Genomic DNA, 25265 nt, shown 5'->3' with positions numbered 1-25265 from the left:
ATGTTGGTTATTTTAACAGTGGTTTTGTTATTAATAGTGGTTTCATGTGAAAACTAGACACACCTGACAATTCTTTGAAAGATACAATCAATAACCATGAAAGAATGGAAATTTTTATTAGATTTCAAGCAATTAAAGATAATAATAGTTTAAAAGCTGTTCAAAGCAATAGTGATAATTTCTGGGTTCATAGTAATAAACGTGGGTGAATTCCAACAAAATTTAAAGATGAAATAAATCTACTTTGCATAACATTTTCAAGGATATAAATATGATCCACTTTCTATTTTATTTTGACACCAAGACTGTCTGTGCCAACCCAGACAACACTGTCAGAAAAAAAAAAAAGAAAAAGGAAGTGTTTTTGTATGTAGTTGTAAAACTCCTCAATAAAACATTAGCAAATTGAATCTATCAACACTGTATAATAAAACACCCCGTTTTGTTTGACTATATTAACAAATTTAAGATAAATAAAATGACTGTGTTTCCAGCCATGAAAAAATGCTGTAAATAAAAACCATTTGCCAAAATTTTAGAAATAAGGATAACTTTTTTGTCTGTGTTTTAAAACTTTTTAGACATATTTATTTTATATATATGAGTGTTTTGCCTGGTGTTCATGGAGGTCAGAAGAAGGCACTGAGTTCCCAGGAACGAAGAAGGCACTGAGTTCCCAGGAACTAGTGTTCTGAACCATCTCTCCTTCAATGGCCTGGTTTTTAAGTCAAAAACGTATTCTCTTTCTCTCTGTCTCTCTCTCTCTTTTTTTTTTTAATTTTTGTTTTTGAGACAGGGTTTCTCTGTGTAGCCCTGGCTGTCCTGGAGCTCACGCTGTAGACTAGGCTGGCCTCGATCTCAGAAATCCTCCTGCCTCTGCCTCCCCAGTGCTGGGATTAATGGCGTGAGCCACCACCAGCTAAAAACTTCTGCTCTTTTGTCCACTAGATGTGACCTTAGTTCTCAGAGTTTGAAATCTCGCTTGGGAGAAAGTCAGGCAGTGCTTAAGTCATACTCATATATTCCACGTAACTTTTCTTGAAAAAAGATGTAGGCAGATGCGTAGGTACCTAAACGTGATTTGCCAGTCAGGACAGGGCCTCGTAGCCTGGAGAACCGCACGGAGCTGAGGTGGAGAGAGGTCAGCTGACCCAAGCTAAGCCAATAGGAATCCCCCAGTCAGAGCGCTAAGTTTGAAAAGGAACCCTTGGGGTCCTCAGAGGGGCTTTTGAGGACCCGCGCCCTTGCGCTTGCGCGTGCTTTCTCACTCTCCGCTTTTGAGGATCTCTTGACTAGAAATAAGCTGCTGCCGTGCGACAAAGGTGCCGGAAAAGTCAGAAGATTCTCCCGACCCTCTCACTGAGGTAAATGACAGACATTTCTTTTTAAATTGAACTTATTTGGGATGAAGGACATAGACACGGGGTTTTGGGACTTATCAATCTTACGGGTTTTTACGGGTTCCGCCTTGGATGCTCGAAGGTCAATTTTGTGTTACTGTGTAGAGGTATTGGTTCCTGAGGTGTGCGTCACTTCATTTTGTGACCAATCTCTTCACATTCTCTATTTAAAATATTCCACACATCGTTTCACCTCTTCTTCAAAGATTTATTTTAGTCCAGGTGTGATGGTGTACTGGTGGCTGAAGCAAGTGGATTTCGTGTTTTGTCACAGCCTGGGTAGAGAGTTAGGACTTGTCTCAAAAACAAACAAAAAAAACAAAAAAACTATTTTTTTCATCTTTTACTTGAGTCTATTTCGACAGTGAAGCCTTAGGGGGCCTGGTGGTGGTGGAGGGGGAGAAAAAGAAAAACCGCACCCAAATAAATAAATAAAACCAAAACCTACAGAACACCAATTTTTTTTTTAAATACAGAACACCTTTTTTTTTTTTTAATTTTTTTAATGCTTTGCATCAGCCTGGGTTTATGGTAAGACCTTGTGTTCCTGCCCTGATTAACTTGTAAATTAAAATAAACTCTTTCCTCCAAGAGGAAAAACTAACCAAGAAACAAATTAAAAACTCACAAATCCACTATTTTTTTTTCCATTGAGTCAGTATGGGTACATGGTGAAGCCTTATCACAAAGACAAAGGAAGAAACAAAAACAAAAAACAATTTTTTTCTTCCTTTGCCTCTTAGTCTTACTAGTTTTATATGACATGCTTTTTAAAATAGTAGAAAAGTGACCAGTGGAGATAATTTATTCATTTCCCTTTTAGTTTATTTAATTTATATTTTAAAATACTTTTGTGTCTAGTACAAATATCTGTTCATTTACCTGTTGGAGATAAGTGTGATTTCATTTCCAAGGCATTTTGAATTTTTTTCAGTGCCCTGCTGTGACTGGTCATCAACTTTGTGATCTTTTATCTCTGCATTCTGAGAGTAAGTGTTGCAGGTATTTTCTTCCATGACTGACTTTTATCTTTAAAGCTTTAAAAAATAATTTTAGGGTTCTAAAATATGTTCTCTCAGATATCTCTACTATGGACATTTTACAAATACCAAATCTAGGAGATTAGCATTGAAGTACAACTTATTATAGATTTCATTTTAATTTTTCAGTGTTTTTTATTTTATTATAAATTTTCCCTATGGAGAATTTTATATATGGATGCAATTAAATATGATCATATTCACCCCACATTTCTTCTCTCCAATTCTTCCCACATTCCCTCTCTAGCATGTCCTCTTCCAAACTTTGTCTGCATGTCTTTTTTTTTTCTTTTGATACTCCACTGACTCCAATTAGTGCTGCATATATGTTATTCTAATCGATTCCCTTTGTATTTCAGAACGCCATTCACAAGACTTGGCTGAATTTAGTTGTCATTTCTCCATAGTCCCATTCTGCCATATAAGCCTGAAACATTTGAAGAGGATTGGTAAGAATTTTTTTCAAGTTGCTGTGGGTTCATCCTTTTAAAAAATTATACATTGTGTTGTTATAGTATTACATTTCCAGTATGTACTTTCTGCTCCTTTGCTCCTGTTCTCTATCAGTGCCCACTCCTTCATTATTCTCCTTACTTCAAACAGACTCTATGTTGCTCTTATTGCATATTTTTGTGCAACTATGAATATATATTAAATCTAAGTTTTTCCTTAGAGAAAGTATGTAATATTTATCTCCTAAATCTGGAGGATTTTTGAGTAACCTGATGATTCTTTCTCATTGTTGTTGTTCTTTTTTTTTTTTTTTTTTTTTTTTTTTTTTTGAGACAGGGTTTCTCTGGCCTCAAACTCAGAAATCTGCCTGCCTCTGCCTCCCGAGTGCTGGGATTAAAGGCGTGAGCCACCACACCAGGCTGGTTCTTACTCCTATGTATTTTCCTACAAATGCCACCATTTTGTTTCTCTTTCCCACTTGGTCTTAACTCCAGTGCATGCATACACCTTACTTCTAGAATCTGTTCACAGTTGATAGAGTTCTAGGATGAATTCACTCCTGGATTATTGTAAAAAGCAACATCAGAAAAGTGAATGTGCAGGTATTTCTATGGTGTGTTCTTTTAGATTTCTTTGGATGCTATGCCTGGAGAGTAAAATACTTCTAGATTTCCTTTTCTACAGGAGCCTCAATAAGGATTTCCATATTTTCACCAGCATTATATAAGAGTTCCTTTCTCCCACATCATCACTAGCATTTTTTGTTATTTAGCATCACAAATGTACTTTTGATTATCAGTTTTATTAGGGCTAAGGAAGTTAAGCATTTATGAGTACATTTATTAACTATTTATATTTCTTCTCTCGAGCCAAGTTTAGTTAATTTGTTATTTACCAGTGTGGCAGCTTCTATATTTGATACTGAATGTTTTAGGTTCTTTAAAGTGTATATGAATTCTCTATAAAATGTTTATAGCTAGAAAATAATATTCCCGTCCTGTTTCTTGTCACATTGTTGTTTCTATTGCTCTGCAAATATTTTTCATTTCATCCAATTTAATTTGTCAGTAGCTGCTATTGTTTCCTGAGCTGTTTCCAGAATGTATCTTAGGGAAGCTTTACTATGCCTGTGCCTTAAAACTGTTTGCCTTGTACTTATTCTTTAAAAAGTTTCAAGATGTTGCAACTTACATTAGGACTTTCATTCATTCTAAATTGATTTTTGTAATTAGAGACAGGGATATGAGTTTATCTCTCCACATTTACATAGCTAGTTTCATTAGCTCTTTTTGTTTAAAAAGGTTTTCTATTCTGTCATTGTATATTTGGGCACTTTTTCCCACAAATCAGGTGATTGTGGATGTATAGTATTATTTCTGGGATATTTATTCTCTTCTAGCAACTTGGACATCTCCTTTTTTGGCACTAACATGCTATTTTTGTTTCTATTGTTCTAGGATCTAATTTGGACAATCTAATTTTTATTCCAGTGAAGAAATTGAAGAAGACAATTAAGAGGGACAGACCTTCTACAGTCAAGAACCAGTGAGTAAATATTAGCTGCTTTCAAATTATATCATAGAACGATAGCAACAAAACAGCATGCTATCGCCATGAAAAGAGCTGTGTTCATCTGCATAAGAGAGATCACTAATAACATGACAGAAAATACTGGGTTGTCTTGAAATCTCCTCTGTCAACACTACTAGTCTAACACTCCTCAATTTAGCCTCTGGCAGGTTATTTGGACAAGAGCAAAAAGCAGCCACATTCTTTGCCAAAACATCTTAAGTGTGGTCTCTAGGCCTGTTGCTATTGTTACCCTCTCAAACCTCTCCAGCTGAGACTATTTTTCTCTTTCAAGTTTCTACTAAGATTCCCATTGATCCTCACATAAAGAGTTTAACCACTTTCCTAATTGAAAACACCAAGGTACAAGTTCTATCCATAAATAGCATGGTCAGGCGAGTCACAGCAGTATAGCATTCTCTGGTACCCACTTCTTAGTTTCTTTTCTATTGTTATGACGAGACCCTATGATCAAGACAGTATAAAAGAAAATCACTTAATTGGGGCCTTGCTTATAGTTTCAAAGGGTTAGTTTATGATCATCATAGTAAGGAGTGTGGCAGCAGTAGGCAGAAAGACAGGCATGGAGCTGGAGGATTATCTGATAGCTCACATCTGAAATTTGCAGGCAGAGAGAGGGGGAAAGAAGAGACAGAAACTGAGACTGGGTCTGGCATGGGGTTTTGAATCCTCAAAGCCAATGACACGCCAAGAAGGGCAAACCTCTTAATCTTTCCCAAATAGTTCTACTAATTGTAGACCAAGTATTAAAATTTATGATTCTATAGGAGGCCATTCTTATTAAAAACACCATTTTATTTTAGTCTACAACTTATGAATATTGGTTCCTACAATTTTTACCCTTTTCATTTGAGATATGAGTTTGGTTGACAGATAACAATTAAGCTATGGCAGCAAGACAAGTCAGCAGGGCTTTTTTTGTCTTCTGTAGCCAGGGCATACTATCAGAAACTGTTAGTAAGTCACAGCTTATGCAAATGTAAGTCATGGAGAGGGCAGATTTTAGCCCAAGCAAGCAGTAGTTGTTAGCTTAAGCCATGTGGCTGCGGTTTTATGAAGGAAAATATGAGCAGAAAGAAGGTTTGGAAGCTTGCTGCATCCTTAAGGAAAGCTGATGATGTAGTCAACAACATGTGGAATTGTGGGATATAAAAGATCCATCCATCTAATAAGCCCTTTAACATCAGACACAGAGATAGCGAATTTTTACTGCTAAGTTTCATTCTTTCTTTGAGCCAGTATTTCCTCACCATGTCCCATTCCTCCTCTCTTTTGGAATAGTAATGTATATTTTGTGACATTATATGTTAGAAGTATGTGATTTGAGTTTTGGGTTTTGAATTTACAATGGTTACTGTTCAGAGATCACATTGAGTCTCAGGAAAAATAAAATCTTTAGGCCCTCTCCTCTACCTTTAAGCTGTCTTTAGATTGTGGAGGCTTTTGAAGTTTGACTGAATGTATTTTGCATTATGATATGGCTCCAGGCCTATGGGAGCCAGGGAATGGAATGTAGGGGTTAGAATGAGAATAGCCCCCATAGACTCAAGTATATGAGTATTTGGTTCCCTGTTGGTAGAGTGTTTAGGAAGGATTAGGAGGTGCGGCCTTGTTAAAGGAGACTTGTGTCACTGGGGAGTGAGTTTTGAGGTTTCAAAAGCCAGTGCCAGTCATGTTCTCACTTACTATCTTCCTCCTGCCTGCAGATCAGGAAGTAAGCTTTCAGCTACTCCTCCAACAACCATACCTGCCTGCCTGTCACCATACTCCTCCCCTTAATGGTTATGGACTAAACCTCGGAACTCTAAGCAAACCCCTTATTAAATGGTCTTATATTTTTCCTTGGCCATGGTGCCTCTTCTCAGCAATAGAAGTGTAACTAACACAATAAGCCTAAGGCTAATTCTGACTATTGATTGCTTTTCTCCCTCACATTGTGTACAACATTGAATGAGAACTCATCCTTAGGGAAGTGAGCTGAAGGCTGTTTCAAGCTCAGTTCCTCTAATTCCTGTGCCTGAAATGTGTGGTGTCTACCAAAATAGGGTCATAACTTTAAGTCCCGGTAGTCAGCTGTGGGTAATGGCAATAGCATATATTGCTTGTGGAATTCCTTATACTCCCCTAAACTGATAGCAGGAATTTTCAAAATCCTCCCTGATTTCTTCACAGAGCTATTGATCTCTAGGGTGTAATGTTTAATTTTATTTAAATTGTTTCATTTCTGCAATTTTTCTTTATGGGGATTTATAGTTTTACTGCTTTCTGATCAAACGAGATCAAAAATATATTTTTTTAATTTTAAATATATTTTACCTGCTTATTGACCTAAATTATCATCTATATCATGGAATATCCCATGAGCTGTTGAGAAGCTGTGTATTATGTAGCTATTGAGTATTCTATAGAGATTTTTTTTCTGGTTTGCTGTCTTGTGATGAACACCACAACCAAAAGGAATGTGAGGAGGAAAGCGTTTATTTCACCTTCTAGCTTTTAAGTCCATCATCCAGGGAAGTCAAGGCGGGAACCTGGAGGCAAGACCATGAAGAAAGGATGCTTACTGGCTTGTTTCTCCTGGCTTACTCAAATGCCTTTTTATACAATCCAGGACTACCTGCCCAAGAGTGGCTTCTCCATCAGAGAGCTGGGCAGGCCCTCACACATCAATCACTCATCAAAAACATGTTCCAAAGCCTTGCCTATAGGCAGTGTGATGGAGGCAACTCCTGAGTTCCTTCTTCTCATATTACCCTAGCTTTTGTTAATTTGACAAAAACTAAACCAGCATAATATCTAACTCTATTTGATCAATAGTGAATTGTGTCTACAGTATACTGTCAAATTTATGTTTGTCTTATTTATCATTTTACAAGATTTGGATATTGTCATCACACACTGAGTAGCTACAGGATTGTTTGTTTTATATTATATACATCAATATTCAGTGCTTACATATTTATATTGATAATAGCATATTGGTGGGTTCTTTTCTTTATTAATATTTATTGGCAGTCTGTGTCTTCTGAAAAATTTGTTTTGACTTGACATCTACTTTATCAGATGGGAGCATAGTCCTGGTTGTTTCCTGCTTCCAATAACCTAGTATTTTAAATTCAGCCCTTTCATTTTCAGTTTTTACTTTTTTGACCAAAAAGGTTGATTTCCTCCAGGCAGCAACCATCTATGCATATCTGAAATGCAGTCAGCGAGTTTATATCTTAAATTCATTATTTAGAACTGTTGTATTTAAGATTATTATTGAGAGCCTTTTTCATTCAGGGAAATCTTTTGTTTATTTCATGGTTTATTCAATTGTCCTTGCTATCCCCCCACCCCCATTGTACTGGACACATGATGGTTTACAGAATTGTAGAGCTTTTTCTACAGTCTTTATCTTATATGATCATGAAATTTGAGGAGTCTCTTGCTTCCTCACAATTAACACTGTATTTATTCCTCTCTTGTATGTATTTCTTTAAATGCATTTCTTATATGCTGGCTTAGTAGCATATATAGGTTATGCTATCAGGAAAATCTTTATTTGTTCATTGGTTTTAGGATATAACTCCTAGTTATAATGGCTCTTGACTTTTATGTACTTTAATGCTTAAATTACATCATTTGCTATTTTCAAGGCTTTTCCGTTTCTGCCAAGAAGACTGCTGTTATTAGGTTTGGTCTTCATTTTTAAGTGAAGTAGATGGCTTTTTTTCAGCTTTTAATGTTGTGTCTTTGTTCTTTAAACTTAGTATAATATCCATGGTTATATAGCCTTACATTTTATTCCTAATACATAGTACAAAAATTATTTTCTTGTCATGCCTGTTTTAGAGTTTAAGTGCCTCTTGTGATTAAAGTTCATTTCTTTCTGTAGCATCAGGAAATTTTCTGGTATAATTTAAGCGACTATATTTTCTATACCTTCAGGTTACATTTTGTCTTCTGGTCATATTCCAGAGCCTTGTGCTAAAGAGGTTTTTTTCTTTATTCATTTATAATTGTGAAATTTCTTTCAACTTTTCTTCAAAGCTTAACTTAGTAGTGACAGGCTCTGTGGTTTTTATCGATTGGAATTTCAGAATTTCTGCTTGTTTTCTTTTAAACCCATCATGACTTTCTCATCTATGTTTCTCCCCTATACACACATGTTCTGAGTTGATTTCTTCATTTCGTTCATATGTGTGAACGTTCCTGAACTTTTTTCAAGTATACTTTCCTGTTTTAATAATTGATGTAATTTTATTTATGTGCATTTGGTGTTTTGCGTGCATGTGCACCTGTATGGGGGTGTCAGATACCCTGGGAGTAGAGTTTCAGACAGTTCTACAGTACTGCTATATAGGTGCTGGGAGTTGAACCAATTTCTTCTAGAGGAGCAGCCAGTGATTTTAACTGCTGAGCCATCCCTCTAGCCCCCTCAAGTATTCCGTCAAACTATTTGTTCAGCATTTTAAACACTTCAGTATTTTTTTAAATGGTGTATGAGTATTTGTATTCATTTGCCCAGTTTTCCATAATTGTTATATTTTTGTGTTATGACTTCTATACTATTTTGGATGTGATATCTTCAAGTTTACCTTTCTCACAGTGGAGGGCTCATTCTCAAATCCAAAAAAGAAGAAAAGAGGCCACTGTAGTAGCTAACTAAACTATATAAAGAAACACAGAGAAAGAATTAAAGCCAGCGAATGTGCCCCAACAAATATGAAGCAGATACTGACAGAAATTATTATTATTGGACAGTAAACTGTGAAGTTTAAACTCAATTTGGTTAAAAGTAGAAGTTTTAATTGTACCCAATGGCTAAGAAAAGGAGCACATAGAGTTGCGAGGAGTTTAGAGGTGGGGTATATCTAGGATTTGTGGGCAGGACTGGTGTCAAATATGAACAGAATAGATTGCATGCATGTATGAAATTTTCAAGTAATTAATAAAAGTGTTCTATTTTAAAAGTAGAAGTAATAATGAACTATAAAATAAAAGAGTACAGACTAGGGGAAGGAAAGAGATCACCAAGATTCGTGTTGGAATTTGGGTCTCACTGAACTCATATATCACCCAACAGTAGAGCATCTGTGAGAGGAAGGAGGCTGCTGCAGCCTAAGGCCTTCGTGGGTCGGGAACTCGAGAATCTCAAGTCTCTGCAATCTTGACCCTTACTGAAGGTAAGTGGCACTACACGTAGAGCTGCTGCGTGGTCTCAAGCATGGGATTATATGAGTCCTAAGGTGTTACCTGGTGGTGGGGTTTACTCATTGACACACTGGTGATATGGCATCTGAGCTGTGGCTCATGAGGGTCTGCTGCTGGCAATGTTTTCAGCGTGTCCTTGTCTGTCATTCTCCAAACCTCATCATTGCCTTCTACAGGTGTCTCCCACAAAGCCAGTCTGGCAGCCTCTCTCGAGTCCTCATTTTGCAATTGTTCTTGGTTTCTTATTTACCAGAGTGTTTTGCCCCAAACAATTAGCCTCTCTCAAGATTGCACCTCTGAAACACTAAAAACAGGAAACATAAGTTTTTTTTTCTTTATTTTGACTAGTGCCAACTGCAGCTTCACTGTCCCTACATTTCTGAGATTGAGTTAATGCTTATGAGAATCATGGGCTTAACTTTGGGGCCAGAGTGTCTATCTTGTTCTGTTTTGTTTTTATCAGAAGCACATTATATTTGGAAGTGAATTTTCCTCAAACCAACTACCCCCACCATGGAACTAGTTTTGGAGTTTTGAGAGCTTGCTACTCTTGGATGAATCACCTTTCTGTGTCTCAATGACTTTTACTTGTCCTACCCCTTCCTGGTGTTTTAATGCTTGTCCATTTCAATAGTCTAATTTTCCTTACCCTGACTTCTCTTTTATTTGTTTATATAGATTTGTAATTTTAAAGGTATGATAGCCTGCAGCAAAGTGAATTTTTAACCCACTGTATGGTTGTGAACACCTTGAACTTCTTAGTCCATCTGCTTCTGTAAGACTCTGATAAGCCTTAGCTTACCAGGGATGCCCAGAGTGAACAACATGGAACCAGGGATTGATACAAAAGCAAGAGGAATTTTTTTTTTGTTTCAGCATGCTGGGGTCGTCATCCTGCAGAGAAAGACAGGTGGTGACCCCAAGCAGCATTTTTGGCAAGTTTTTATATCGTTTCCAGGGCAAAATAGAGCATCAGCAACTAGGCACAGTACGATTGGTGGAACAGTGTACCCTTTAAACTGATTGGTCTTTAGGGAATGACATAGTAGGGGTTAATTACCTCTTCATTCTTGCCTACATGCTCTCTGACCTGCCTCTTCCAGGAGGAAAGGGGTATCTGTGTGCTCTCTGTCCTGTCTCTTCTAGGAGGGGAGGGGTGTGATAAATTTTTCCATCTGCTGTGAGCTGACCTCTTCATTTTCCACTTTTTCTTGTGCTTGCTTTAATCCTGAAGCTATTGTGGATAGCCATGCAGCTCATATCCCTGTCCTCTGTACTGCTCTTGATATTTTTGTTTCAGGACCATCAACTGTACTTACCTATACGATCTTTAATGAAAGAAGCTAAGAGATTTAGAGTGTAAAGGGCAAAGGTCAGAATCAGAAACAAAATGATCAGGGGGTCCTAACAATGCAGAAATCCATGTAATAAACCAGGGGGAGCTGTTAAACCAAGACTCAAACCATCCTTGGGCTCCTTCCCTTTCTCTCATTCTCTTGAATAGTCCCTCTTTGTCCTTTGCCATAGAATCTTTAACAACCCCAGAATGGTCTATATAAAAGCAACACTCCTCAGCTGAGTCAGCAAGCACCTAGCCCTCCTTGCTGGAGGAAAAGTAGAGCCTAATCCCCTCCTATTCTGTAGTACTACTTCTGATAATGAAGACAATGATTCTTTAATGTGACCGATGAAAGTTTCTATTCTCTCTATATCTAAATCAATGGCTGCCCTCAGACTGTAAGACCAAAGTGGAGGTCCTGGTAGCTTCCCTGGCTGCCCTCAATCCCAAGAGAATGGAGACAATGAGTGCTCTAACAGGTTTGGCGGAAGGTCACATAGGATAGGGTAAGCAAACAGAATCCACAGGAACCACAAGGCTGTCGTGATCAAGATCAAGTTATCTTGAGCTTGAGCATATTGTCCATCTTCTGTACCATCCAGCAGGGGTCTCTCTCTAAGGTGCAGGGTGTTTGCAGGTTTCACATAGGAAGCATTCACCCAGGCAGAAATACTGTCCACATTGAGGGCTGTGGGAGTGGTTAGCAGTGCCAGGAAGGGTCCCTTCAACTGGGGTCCCAGTGACTGTACCCAATGCCTCCTTATATAAATCCAGTCACCAGTCTGGCAATCGTGAGGGGACTGGCATCCCTGGAGGATTTAAGGCAGTCATTTTGGGCCGAATCTCATGCTGTATTGGAGCTTCAAGAAGAGGTTCCTATCAGTGAGTTGGGATACCTCCAGGGAGGGCCCAGTGGACACCAAAGGAGCTGGGGTATGAAACAGGATCTCAAAAGGGGTCAGATTAAAATGCAAGAGGGTGTTCAGTGCTTGGAACAGGGACAAGGGAAGGAAGTACCACCAAGTCTGAGCCAGTCTCTAAGGTCAAATTAGTCAAGGTCTCTGTTAAGGTTCAATTTATTCTCTCTACCTGCTTTGAGTTCTGGGGATGTTATGCACAACAGAGCTTCCAAATAGTCCTCAATATCTCTGTCAATCCCTGTCTTACCTTAGAAACAAAAGCAGGACTGTTGTCCTATTCAATTACCTTGGGCACTCTGAACCTCTGGAAAATTTCCTCTAATATCTTCTTAGCTGCCATAGTAGCTGTTTCCCTCTTGATGGGGAAAGCCTGAAGCCATCCAGAGAAAGTATCTACAAACACTAGAAGGTATTTGTAACCATATTTTCCTAGCTTAAAATCTGTAAAATTGTCCTGCCAATATACTCTAGGCTGTTGTCCCTTAGGTCTTTTGCCCTGTTTACTCTTGGCTGCATAAGCATTCATCTGCTGGCATATTTCTCTGTCCCAATATCTGAGGTCTATGATATATATATATATATGTGTGTGTGTGTGTGTGTGTGTGTGTGTGTGTGTGTGTGTGTGTGTATGTGTACTGTCAATTTTTCCCCTGTGCCCATATCTTCAATGCTTTTCCCGACTTTCTCTTCTATAAGTTTCAGTGTCTCTGGTTTTATGTGGAGTTCCTTGCTCCACTTAGATTTGACCTTAGTACAAGGAGATAGGAATTGATCAGTTCGCATTCTTCTAGATGATAACCACCAGTTGTGCCAGTACCATTTGTTAAAAATGCTGTATTTTTTCCACTGGATGGTTTTAGTTCCCTTGTCTTAGAGCAAGTGACCATAGGAGTGTGGGTTTCATGTCTGTGTCTTCAATTCTATTCCATTGGTCTACCTGTCTGTCGCTGTACCACTACCATGCAATTTTTATCACAATGCTCTGTAGTACAGCTTGATGTAAGGCATAGTGATTCCACCAGAAGTTCTTTTTTTGTTGAGAATAGTTTTTTGCTATCTTAGGATTTTTGTTATTCCAGATGAATTTGCAAATTGCCCTTTCTAACTCTGTGAAGAATTGAGTTGGAATTTTAATGGGGATTGCATTGAATCTGTAGATTGCTTTTGGCAAGATACCCATTTTAACTATGTTAACCCTGCCAATCCATGATCATGGGAGATCTTTCCATCTTCTGAGATTTTCTTAGATTTCTTTCTTCGGAGACCTGAAGTTCTTATCATACAGATCTTTCCCTTCCTTAGAGTCACACCAAGATATATTATATTATTTGTGACTAGTGTGAACAGTGTTGTTTCCCTAATTTCTTTCTCAGCCTCTTTATCCTTTGTTTAGAGAAAGACCACTGATTTGTTTGAATTAATTTTATATCCAGCAACTGTACTGAAGCTGTTTATCAGGTTTAAGGGTTCTCTGATAGAATTTTTGGGGTCACTTATATATATACTATCATATCATCTGCAAATAGTGATATTTTAACTTCTTCCTTTCCAGTTTATATTCTTTTGATCTCCTTTTGTTTTCTAACTGTTCTGGCTAGGATTTCAAGTACTATGTTGAATAGGTAGGGAGAGAGTGGGAAGCCTTGTCTAGTCACTGATTTTAGTGGGATTGCTTCAAGTTTCTCTCCATTTAGTTTGATGTTGGCTATGGGTTTGCTGCATATTTCTTTTATTATGTTTAGGTATGGACCTTAAATTCCTGGTCTTTCCAAGACTTTTATCATGAATGAGTGTTTGATTTTATCAAATGCTTTCTCAGCAGCTAAGGAGATGATCCTGTGGTTTTTGTCTTTAAGTTTGTTTATATAGTGGAATACGTTGATGAATTTCCATATATTAAACCATCCATGCATCCCTGGGATGAAGCCTACTTTATCATGATGGATGATCATTTTCATGTGTTCTTGGATTTGATTAGCGAGGATTTTATTGAGTATTTTTGCATTGATATTCATAAGGAAAATTGGTCTGAAGTTCTCATTCTTTGTTGGGTCTTTGTGTGGTTTAGGTATTAGAGTAATCGTGGGTTCATAGAACTTAATGGGTAGAGTACTTTCTGTTTCTATTTGGTGGAATACTTGGAGGAGTTATTTGAATTAGGTCTTTTTTGAAGGTCTCTCTGCACTTAACCCATATTGTCCTGGCCTTTTTTTTTTTTTTTTTTTTTGATTGGGAGTCTATTATTGACTGTTCATATTTCTTTAGGGGATGTGGGGCTGTTTAGATCGGTAGTCTGATCCTGATTTAACTTTGGTACCTGGTATCTGTCTGGAAATTTGTCCATTTCATCCAGGTTTTCCAGTTTTGTTGAGTATAGCCTTTTGTAGTAGGATTTGATGATTTTTTGAATTTCCTCAGATTCTGTTGTTCTAACTCCCTTTTCATTTCTAATTTTGTTAATTAGGATACTGCCCCTGTTCCCTCTAGTTATACTTGCTAAAGGTTTATCTATCTTGTTGCTTTTCTCAAAGAACCAGCTCCTGGTTTGGTTGATTCTTTGTATAGTTCTTTTTGTTTGTACTGGTTTGATTTCAGCCCTGAGTTTGATTATTTCCTGCCCTCTACTCCTCTTGGTTGAGTTGGGTTCCTTTTCTTCTAGAGCTTTTAGGTGTACTGTCAATCTGCTGGTGTATGCTTGCTCCAGTTTCTTTTTGGAGGCACTCAGAGCTATGTGTTTTCCTCTTAGGAATACATATATTATGTCCCATATGTTTGGGTATGTTGTGACTTCATTATCATTAAACTCTAAAAGGTTTTTAATTTCTTTCATTATTTCTTCCTTGATCAAGTTATCATTGAGTAGAGTGTTGTTCAGTTTCCACAGGTATGTAGGCTTTCTATTATTTATGTTGTTATTGAAGACCAGCCTTAGTCTGTGTTCATCTGATAGGGTACATGGGATTATTTCAATATTTTTGTGTCTGTTGAGGCCTGTTTTGTGACCGAGTATATGGTCAATTTAGAGAAGGTACCATGAGGTGCTTAAAAGAAGGCATATCCGTTTGTTTTAGGATGAAATGTTCTATAGATATCTGTTAAATCCATTTGTTTTGTAACTTCTGTTAGTTTCAGTGTGTCTCTGTTTAGTTTGTGTTCCCATGACCTGTCCATTGCTGAGAGTGGGGTGTCAAAGTCTTCAATTATTATTGTGTGAGGTGCAATGTGTGCTTTGAGTTTTAGCAAAGTCTCTTTTATGAATGTGAGTGCCCTTCACTTGGAGCATAGATGTTCAGAATTGAGAGTTTTCTTAGTAGATGTGTGCTTTCATAAGAATGAAGTGTCCTTCCTTATCCTTTTTTGATAACTTTTGGTTAAAAGTTGCTTTTATTTGCTATTAAAATGGCTACTCCAGCTTGTTTCTTGGGACCATTTGCTAGGACAATTGTTTTCCAGCCCTTTATTCTAAGGAAGTGTTCTTCTTTGACTTTGAGGTGCGTTTCCTGTATGTAGTATAATGCTGGGTCCTGATTACATATCCAGTCTGTTATTCTATGTCTTTTTATTGGAAAATTGGGTCCATTGATGCTAAGAGGCATTAAGGAATAGTGATTGTTGCTTGCTGTTATTTTGGATGCTATTTTGATGTTTGTGTGGCTATCTTCTTTTGGGTTTGTTGAAAGAAGATTAACTTCTTGCTTTTTCTAGGGAGAAGTTTCCTTCCTTGTATTGGTGTTTTACACCTATTATCCTTTGTAGGACTGGATTTGTAGAGAGATATTGTGTATATTTGGTTTTGTCAAGGAATATCTTGTTTTCTCTGTCTATGGTAGTTGAGAGTTTTGCTGGGTAGAGTAGCCTGAGCTGGCATTTTTGTTCTCTTGGGGTCTGTATGGCATCTGCCCAGGATCTTCTGGCTTTCATAGTCTCTGGTGAGAAGTCTGGTGTAATTCTGAAAAGTCTGCCTTTATATGTTAGTTGACCTTCTATTCCTTACTGCTTTTAATATTCTGTCTTTGTTTAATGCATTTGGTGTTTTGATTATTAGGTGACAGGAGGAATTTCTTTTCTGGTCCAAACTATTTGGAGTTCTGTAGGCCTCTTGTATGTTCATGGGCATCTCTTTCTTTATGTTAGGAAAGTATTCTGTAATTTTGTTGAAGATATTACTGACCCTTAACGTTGGGAATCTTCTTCCTCTTCTATACTTGTGATCCGTAGGTTTGGCCTTCTCATTGTGTCCCATATTTCCTGGATGTTTTGAGTTAGCAGCTTTTTGCATTTGGCATTTTCTTCAACTGCTGTGTCAATGTTTTCTATGGCATCTTCTGCACCTGAGATTCTCTCTTCTAGATTTGTATTCTGTTGGTTATGCTTGCATCTATAACTCCTGATCTCCTTCCTAGGTTTTCGATTTCCAGAGTGGTCTTCCTTTGTTTCTTTTTCCAATTTTAGATCCTGGATGGTTTTGTTCAATTCCTTCACCCCTTTGCTGTGTTTTCCTGTAATACACTAAGGGATTTTTTTTTTGTTTCCTGTTTAATGTAAACTAGCTGTTTACCTGTGTCTCCTGTATTTCTTTAAGGGAGTTATTTATGTCCTTCTAACAGTCCTCTATCATCATCATGAGATGAGATTTTGAATCAGATTCTTTTCTCGTGTGTTGGGGTATCCAGGGCTCACTGTGGTGGGAGACCTAGGTTCTGATGATGCCAAGAAGCCTTGGTTTCTGTTGCTTATGTTCTTGCCCTTGCCACTCACCATCTGTTTATCTCTGGTGTTACCTGGTCTTGCTGTCTCTGACTGTGGCTTATACCTCTTGCAACCCTGTGTGTCAGTACTCCTGGGAGACAAGTTCTCTCTGGGAGGAATGTGGGTATGGAGAGCTGTGGCACAGGGTCAGCTTCGGGGTGCAAAAGAAAACCTGCTGTTACTTGGTTCCTGTGTTCTGATGGCTATGGGTGGATCCCTCCTGGGCCAGGAATTTGAACAGAAGTGTTGGCCTTACCTGTGCTCACAGGTGTATTGTCTCTCTGGAGATAACAGCTCTCTCCAGGAGGTATCCAATTGGGTATGGAGTGCTGTGGCACAGGATCACAGACAGAAACCAGAAGGATCCAATACTATCTTTTTAAAGCACAAATCATTCCTTTCTTGGCCTTGAAACATGTAGAGCAACGAATTTAAGCTTATTCCCTAATAGCTTATAAATAACCGAGACTCAGACTATGTTATTTAATTTGGATTTGACAATTACTGGGCTGTAATTCCTAATCTATTCTTCTAATTGCTGGCATAGCTACCTCCTCAGTGGAACCCCAGGTACTTACTCTTTCTCCTGGCCATGTGTTCATCATCCATCTTCCCCCATGGAGGCTCCCTCTCTCCTCCTTGTTTGAACTGTTAATCTGTATCTTTTCTTCATTTCTATATCTTTTTGTCCTTTGTTTCCTTAGTTTTTGAATTTTCTGTATAAGAAACATAATTTCCACTGATCTGTTATGTTACACTACGACATCATTTTAATCTGTAAACTACCTTTTGAAATTCTTGCATTTGATATTTTTTAATACATTGTTTTTTGTTTGGTCAGATTGCATATTGCTTCTTTTCATTACCTCTGAAATTTGAGTGCCATTTAAAAATCCCTTCAATTGATGGACCATCTAGAGACTGCCATATCCAGGGATCCACCCCACAATTAGCCTCCAAACGATGACACCCTTGCATACACTAGCAAGCGTTTGCTGAATGGACCAGGATATAGCTGTCTCTTGTGAGACTAGGCCGGGGCCTAGCAAACACAGAAGTGGATGCTCACAGTCAGCTATTGGATGGATCACAGGGCCCCCAATGGAGGAGCTAGAGAAAGTATTCAAGGAGCTAAAGAGATGTGCAACCCTGTAGGTACAACATTATGAACTAACCAGTATCCCAGAGCTCTTGACTCTAGCTGCATATGTATCAAAAGATGACCTAGTCGGCCATCACTGGAAAGAGAGGTCCATTGGACTTGCAAACTTTATATGCCCCAGTACAGGGGAACGCCAGGGCCAAAAAATGGGAATGGGTAGGTAGGGAAGTGGGGGGGAGGGTATGGGGAGACTTTTGGGATAGCATTGGAAATGTAATTGAGGAAAATATGTAATAAAAAAATTTAAAATTTTTTCTCAAAAAAAGAAAATATTTAATAATAAAGAAGACTGCAAAAAAAACCAAAAACAAAAAAAACAAAACAAACAAACAAACAAAAAACTTCACTATAGTAAGCTTAAAGAATACCTGTCATGTTTTCTTCAAGAAGCTGTGTAATTCAACATTTTGGTTAAGTCTTTAAATTTTCATCTACTTTTACACATGGCATGTGTCTTGGATTTACAAGTATCATTCTGCACATTGCATGTCTGTCTTTCCTCTAGTGGTTTGTCCATATCACCTTTATTTCTTTCTTTATATTATTTTTTATGTGTATGGGGTATTGCCTGCCTGTATGTCTGTGTAGCACATTTGTGAAATTCTCACAGTAGCCAAAAGAGGGCATCAGATCCCGTGGAATTGGAGTTATGGATGGTTGCAAGGAATTGAATTTGTGCCCTTGAATAGATAGCCAGTACACTAACTACTGCTGAGCCATCTCTTCAGCCCACTGCTTTTATTAAGCATCACTGTCCATTGGTGTGTTGACTTCTATTTCTAGGAATTCTATCCTACTTTATTAAACTATTTGTCGATTCCTGTAACAGTGACAAGATGCTGTAATTACAGTTGTCCACAGAGTTTATGCTTTCTTATTATGGTATCAGAAATCCCTACTCTGGTGTCTTCTTTCTTCTTAGCTATTCTTTTTTATATAAAAAAGTTTTTATTTATTTACATCTCAAATGTTGCCCACCTTCCACATCTCTCCCCCCAGTGTTTTTTTTTTTACCCCATCTCCCCTACCTTTTACCTCGGAGAGGGAGTTCCCCTACCCATGCCACCCACCCACCTCACAACCACCTTACATGTCCCCACCCTTTGCATCACCCTTCCCTGGGACATCAAGGATCTACAGAGTTAGGCACATCCTCTTCCACTGAGGCCAGACAAGCTCCTCTTCTGTTGTATACATGCCAGGGGCCACCAACCAGCCCTTGTATGCTCTTTGGTTGGTGGCTTAGTCTCTGGGAGCTCCCTGGGGCCAGGTTAATTGACTCTGTTGATCTCCTTATGCGGTTGTCACTTCACTCCTTCCCTAAGTTTTCAATCTCAGTCCATGATTGGCTGTAAGTATCTGTATCTGTGTTAGTCAAATTCTTTCTCTTGTTGGGGCAGACCTCTTGTGTCCCTTGTTCAAGCAATCCTCCTGCAATCCCGTGTCCCTGGCTAGGGCAGACCTCCAGTGAGACGGGCTGACTTTGGTGTCCATGAACAAGCATATTGATCTGCCAGGGGTTCCATCTGAAAGATGGAGATGCAGACAGGAAGGATGATGGGTCTCAGGCAGAGCAGGATAGACGAGTGGGGAAAGGGAAGCCAAACTGTATGGTTTAGGAGTCTTAAGTCTGATGAGGTAGGGGGAGGGCAGCTAGAGAATAGAGGTCCCCCACTCCAAGATGGCAGGCTGCTCAGGGCAGTTTGGCTTTACCTAGAGAGATCAGGCAGCAGGGAAGATGGGTGGGGGAAGGGAAGCATACCTGTATGATTCAGGAGTCTGGTAGAGGTGGAAGAAAGGCAGGGAGAGAAGGGAGATTGGTGGTCCCCCTAGACTGGCAGGTTGCTCAGGGTGGCTTAGCGTGGCCCAGAGGGCTCATCTTCTTAGCTATTCTTATGCACTTTGCCATCAGGCTGTCTAACACCATGAAATTTTGTAGGTATTTTTGAAATTGCATTAAATTTATATGTCAACTTATGCAGAGCAGACTGGTTTTTTGTTTGTTTGTTTTGTTTTTTAATGTTGAGTTTCTCAGGGAAAAGTCAAATTTGAATACCATTGCTCCACAATCTTTACAATGGAATCCAGAATCCTTATTAAATTATATCAGACATATCCACAAATAAATTTTAAACCAAAATGTTGGAATATTTTCAGATAATCCTGGGAACGCAGTGACCTTGTAACATAGCACCAACAGAAAATTCTTGAATATGTTTTACTAATGTTTATAATGTGTGAAATCAGTCACTTTGCTTCCTGAGACTGCCCAGTTCCTTTGTTTCAAGGCTGTTTGACTTTTCTTTTCGCACATAAGAAAGTTTGTGACTAGTAGGTTGTAATTAAACTCTCTTGCACATTGAGCGCTAACAAAAGCCCATCTTTTTAAAGACATGGAACATATTTTGATAGCTATTTAAATGCTCTCTTCCTGAAATTGGAATCCCTGAAGTCTCAAGAAATATAACATTTTTGTTCTTAAATATGATAAATTTATCTTAGTCATCAAGTTATTTTATCTAAGAACAGTGACATAATATGTACTGTGGCAAAGTGCCATACAAGGTAGGTGATAAGTAACAATAATCTTATTTTCTGGTGGTTTAATGTTTCTGCCTGGAATTTTCCTTCATTTTCTTATTCACGTAATACTACATTTTTATAGTCTATCTTATGTAATCACGACATTTTCTGTTCTTCAGTGTTATCTAGGCCTTTTAGAGGGTTTGTTCTTGCTGTTGTTGTTGTTGTTGTTGTTGTTGTTGCTGTTGTTCCAGGAGTAGAAGAAAAAGGCAGGAGCATTTGGACTCTTTTCTGTTATAAAATCCCTCCTTTGGTGTCTTTTCTCATCATTAACAAACTTGAATGTTTTTCATATCCACATTGACTTTTTCTTCCCCTCAGTCTGTGTGTTTCAGAGATAGCAGTTTTAAGCCATCTATATCACGTATTTGATATTAATTTGTTATTTATTATTTGTAATAAGTATTCATAATACAACTTAAAAAGATTCGTTGTGATATGTTCATATTAGCTCTAGCTTACATGAATCATATCTCTCTTTTTCCACCCTAACCCCTGGCACCATTCTCAAGCCCTAGAAGTCAGTATTGTATTATCAGATTGACTATTTCTTACTTTTCAACATATGGCACAAAATATTGAACAGTTCCTTTTAAGTCTTTGCCCTAAACAATATCCCATTCTTTGATTTTTCTGTATTTTTTTTCATCTTTAGGCTTAATTTTGACTAGAGTAGTTTTTTTGAATATGTTTAAGTTAAACTTTAAGTTCTTTTTTTCTTTTAACTTTAAGTTTTTATCCATCTTCTTTCATGTGTATCTTGTGCATTTTTGGTGTATCTTCATCTGCCACAAATATAGTGATACAGATGGGCTAGTGTGTCATTTTTTTCTCTTTAAGCACAATTTGATGTTTTAATATTTCCTATTGTACCACTTTTGTGCAGATTTATCTTTTATTTCATCATGGCCTGTATTCTATGAAGACGAATACTGGGAGCTCTGTACTCAGTGACCAAAACTGATTTCTGCTTATTTATGACCCACTTTTAATGTTATTTTATCGTATACACATGTCCAATACACATGTGAGGGAGTAGATGTTCTCCAAGGGGGTAAAGAGTAGCACATACTTTGTGCTACTATTACCTTTTATACTCATGAGTCAATTTCTAGTCTGTGTCTACAGTAGAACTATCTAGTAGTGGCCACCTGATTCACCATTTAGTCTTTAAATATTTTCTATTTTGCTAACACTGTTTGTATTTTCACAGAACTTCTACTGTCTCTCATCCTGGTGCAGGTTCACAAAGATGGGTAGAAAGACCCCAAACAGACTGTTGGATCTTGCTATACAGAGTCTGCTCAGCAACGAGTCTGCAGTAATCCAAGCTCTGGAGGACATTCCAAGAGAGCTTTTTGTTCCATTGTTCATTGCTGCCTTCAAGGGTGGGCATAAGAATACATTGAGTGCTATGGTGAAAGTTTGGCCCTTTTACTGTCTCCATATTGGGTCATTGAGAATACGGGGGCCTCAACATGCACTCCTAAAAGCCATTATTGAGAATCTTCCAGTATGTCCTGCACAGACTTCTGCTTTTTGGTAAGACTTTTTAGTAAAGACATGATAAGACACAGGAGGATATACCATAGCCTACTACCCTCCCAGAAGTCGTTTCTAGTGCATGTTGAAGATTTATGTGTGAGTCTGTTGTCCCAACACTTAAGTTGAAAACTGGTGTCTACAATGTTTGTTATATAATCTATTCTATTGAGGGTACTCTTGATGGGTTTATGTAACAGGTGTTATTACATAGAGGAAAGACAGGAAATTTAAGACTGGAGACAGTTTGAGGTATATAAAATAATGGGAGAAAGGAGGTTGGATTGTCATGGGAAAGGAATGTTTGTAATTAGTATAAGAAGTACCAGCTGTGGATACAAGGATTTGTCATCCTTGTGTCATTTTTATATACCATCATTGATGCTACTAGGTTTCATTATCATTTGCTATTTCTCATATATTCTATCTCCTCTTATCCTTACAGGAGACCTAAATTGAGGATCCTAGATTTAAGGCAAGACACAAAATGTAGGATCACGTGCCCTCAAGTCAGCACCAAATCACCTTCGTGTTTTCATTCTTGTACTTATTCTGACTCCTCTATCACAAAAATTGAAAGACAGCTTTGTTTCATAAATTCGGGGTGTAAGACTCTCTTACCCAGGCCTGTAGAACTAATATTGGATCTTTTCCTTGATAGCTCCTTAATTGAAAAGGATTTTTGGATTTTGCTTATGCGAAAAATTGAAGAGAGTTTGGGGTTTTTGCACGTGTGCTGTCGAGATTTGCAAATTGAAAAACTGCGTAAATGCAAATACACCCTGAAATTTCTTGATCTCCAATGTGTTGATCAGTTGTCAGTTGATAGAGGCTCACTGAGTGATATCACCAGCATCCTGTGCCAGATGGGCCACCTAGAAAGCCTGACTCTATCTAATGTGACTTTTAGATCTCTGAGAGGGAAAGTCTTTAAAAATTTTCTCAGTCACTTGCAGCGTATGGAACACCTTAAGGAACTCAGATTCTCTTCATTCCACCTCAAAAATCATCTGAACAGAGTGCTCAGGTAAGAGTTTGGGGTAGGGCTGGAGAGATGGATCAGTGGTTAAGAGCACCGACTGCTCTTCCTAAGGTCCTGAGTTCAAATCCCAGCAAGCACATTGTGCCTCACAACCATCTGTAAAGAGATCTGACTCTCTCTTCTGGTGCATCTGAAGACAGCTACAGTGTACCTAGATATAATAATAAATGAATCATAAAAAAGAGTTTGGGGTAGGTCCCTGGGCTTCCTGTACAGTCTATTGAGACAGGATAGAAAGCATTCTTGGATATTCCTAAACAACTCAAAACCTTTTATGCTTTCCACCTCCATCACTTCTGAGAATGTGAAACTGGAGAAAGACAGGATTACAAAAATTAAGCAACCAGCAATGTACAGATACTATTGTAAGTGCAGAACTATAAAGGTGAAAAAAATCACTAGCCCTCTAGACAGGAGGGAGAGGAGAAGGGAGAGGAATTCAGATGTAGAAAGACATTTTTTGCCACTGCACTGTTGTACATAATCTACAGATGTCCATAGTTCATAACGTCAGATTACTTTGCTGATCTATAATCTCCAAGGTAAAGACAATGAAAGTAGAAGTTGTTAGTTAGGTACTGGCCCAAAGGGAATTTTCAGTTGCCTGCTCTTTCTCATTCCTCCCCACTAAAAAGGAGAACAAAAAATCTACAATGGATATTATTGTAAATACTCCGTGGATTAATTTTTTTAACATTTCTTAGAATCATCTGGTATAATATATTGTACATGTTTTTAAGTTGAAAAGAAATTGAATTTCAGTGCTGAAAACTAAACTTTCAACTGGGCCTGCTGGCACATGCTTTTAATCTAAGCACTTGGGAGACAAAGGCAGGCATATTCTGAGTTCAAGGCTATCATGGTCTATATAGATCAAGGATAGCTATAGCTACATAATAATATCCTGTCTCAAAAAAAAAAAAAAAAAGAAAGAAGAAAGGAAAAAACAGGAAAACTGTCTTTCTCAGCGTCCCCCAAACTATTAAGTGAACTAAACATGGTGACACATTGACAGTTTTATTCTAGATATAACAGTATAGTTTTCCTAATTCAATCATCATTCTCCAGGATGTATTTTTGTTTCTCCCTACAGAGTCTTACCGCCTGGCTTGGATATCTTGTGGCTGCCATTCTGTGGTCTTTCATACAGAGACATCAAATTTATGTCCCAGAGTCCTCATGTCACTCACCTAAAACTATTAAATCTTAGTAACAACCTGATGCATTGGGATGACTTTGGGCCCTTTCACACTGTTCTGTCAAATCTCTCTGGTACTCTTCAGCATCTGGAGATAAATCATTGCCTTATAAATGATTCTGCAATCTCTGCTCTTATCCCTGCCCTGATTAGATGCACCCATCTCCGTGTGCTGGGATTTGCTTCTAACCCCATCACCATGCCTATGCTTGTGAATATCATGCATCATTTAACACCCATGATGGAGCTAAAATATGTGATTTATCCTGTTCCTGTACATTGCTTTGAAAGATGGCATTTTCAGGGCAGTTTAGACAGACAGAAACTTGCCATTGTACAACTACAAGTGAAAGCAATGCTAGAACTTGCACGGAGAGAGGACATGAAGTGGATTACTTACTCTTAGTAAATGTCACAGTCCAATGCATTTTTAAACTGATATGTACCGTTTAAGTACTAAATGTTATTTCCTGGACCCATAGACTCAATCTATAAGGCTCTTACATTGTACAGAATTGCACTTAGGAAGGATAGGTTTGTAGCTGAATCCTATAGAGAATAACTTAGCAAAAACTGAGAGACTTCAAGAGTTTCTTCTGAGTATTTCTTGTCACTATTGCCAGATTACTGACACCAGTGGCATTTATATTTTCAGGACGATCAGGTCCTGCAATGCTATATCCCTGGCCATCCTGTTTGGTTTGCTTGTGGGTACATCACACAAATCAAGACAATGACAGCCTTTCCTGTCTGTGTTTGTGAAAATGGCAGTGGCGTTTGAAGACTGTTATCATCCCATAAGTTAGTTTAGGCTGTTTGGGGTTGCTTATGGAAAACTATCAGGATTTACCAGTGGACCAGGAAAGAAGATAGCACAGGTTCTGAGATTTAGATAAACCCCCTCAAGAACATAAATACAATGACCTACTTCCTTGATGTAAGCCCATTGTAAAGTTTCCACACTCACCATGAAGTCTTCAGCTGAATATCCAGCCTTTGTCCCATAAATTTTGTGGTAGTGTTTAGGATCCTGGCCACAATATTTCCCCTA

The 25265-nt window shown here is 38.2% G+C and overlaps 1 protein-coding gene across 2 annotated transcripts; it reads left to right on the top strand.

Moving 5' to 3' along the window:
* Nucleotides 1-1281: 1281 nt before the first annotated feature.
* Nucleotides 1282-25265, top strand: LOC147004556 (melanoma antigen preferentially expressed in tumors-like). Of its 2 annotated transcripts, XM_085837590.1 has the most exons (8): nt 1282-1364; nt 2335-2389; nt 2800-2889; nt 4351-4438; nt 9552-9651; nt 21675-21974; nt 22420-23001; nt 24110-25265. In XM_085837590.1, exons 6-8 carry the CDS (start codon nt 21685-21687, stop codon nt 24618-24620), a joined length of 1383 nt encoding a protein of 460 aa, XP_085693716.1. In that variant the 5' UTR covers nt 1282-1364; nt 2335-2389; nt 2800-2889; nt 4351-4438; nt 9552-9651; nt 21675-21684; the 3' UTR covers nt 24621-25265. The 2 variants fall into 2 exon arrangements, with proteins under 2 accessions (XP_085693716.1, XP_085693717.1); XM_085837591.1 differs by lacking the exon at nt 2335-2389.

The sequence above is a fragment of the Mus caroli genome, unplaced genomic scaffold (genome assembly GCF_978045245.1).
Source record: "Mus caroli unplaced genomic scaffold, Mus_caroli_1 scaffold_5, whole genome shotgun sequence".
In the NCBI taxonomy this organism is placed as follows: Eukaryota; Metazoa; Chordata; class Mammalia; order Rodentia; family Muridae; genus Mus; species Mus caroli.
Note: the sequence above shows the minus strand (reverse complement) of the source record. Positions and strands in the feature narration are given on the sequence as shown.

Excerpts from the sequence above, each read along its gene's own strand:
- LOC147004556 (XM_085837591.1), top strand. The coding sequence starts at position 21,685 with ATGGGTAGAAAGACCCCAAACAGACTGTTGGATCTTGCTATACAGAGT. Across the intron at positions 21,975-22,419 it reads GCACAGACTTCTGCTTTTTG|GAGACCTAAATTGAGGATCC; the intron begins GTAAGACTTTTT and ends TTATCCTTACAG. Across the intron at positions 23,002-24,109 it reads CATCTGAACAGAGTGCTCAG|AGTCTTACCGCCTGGCTTGG; the intron begins GTAAGAGTTTGG and ends TTCTCCCTACAG.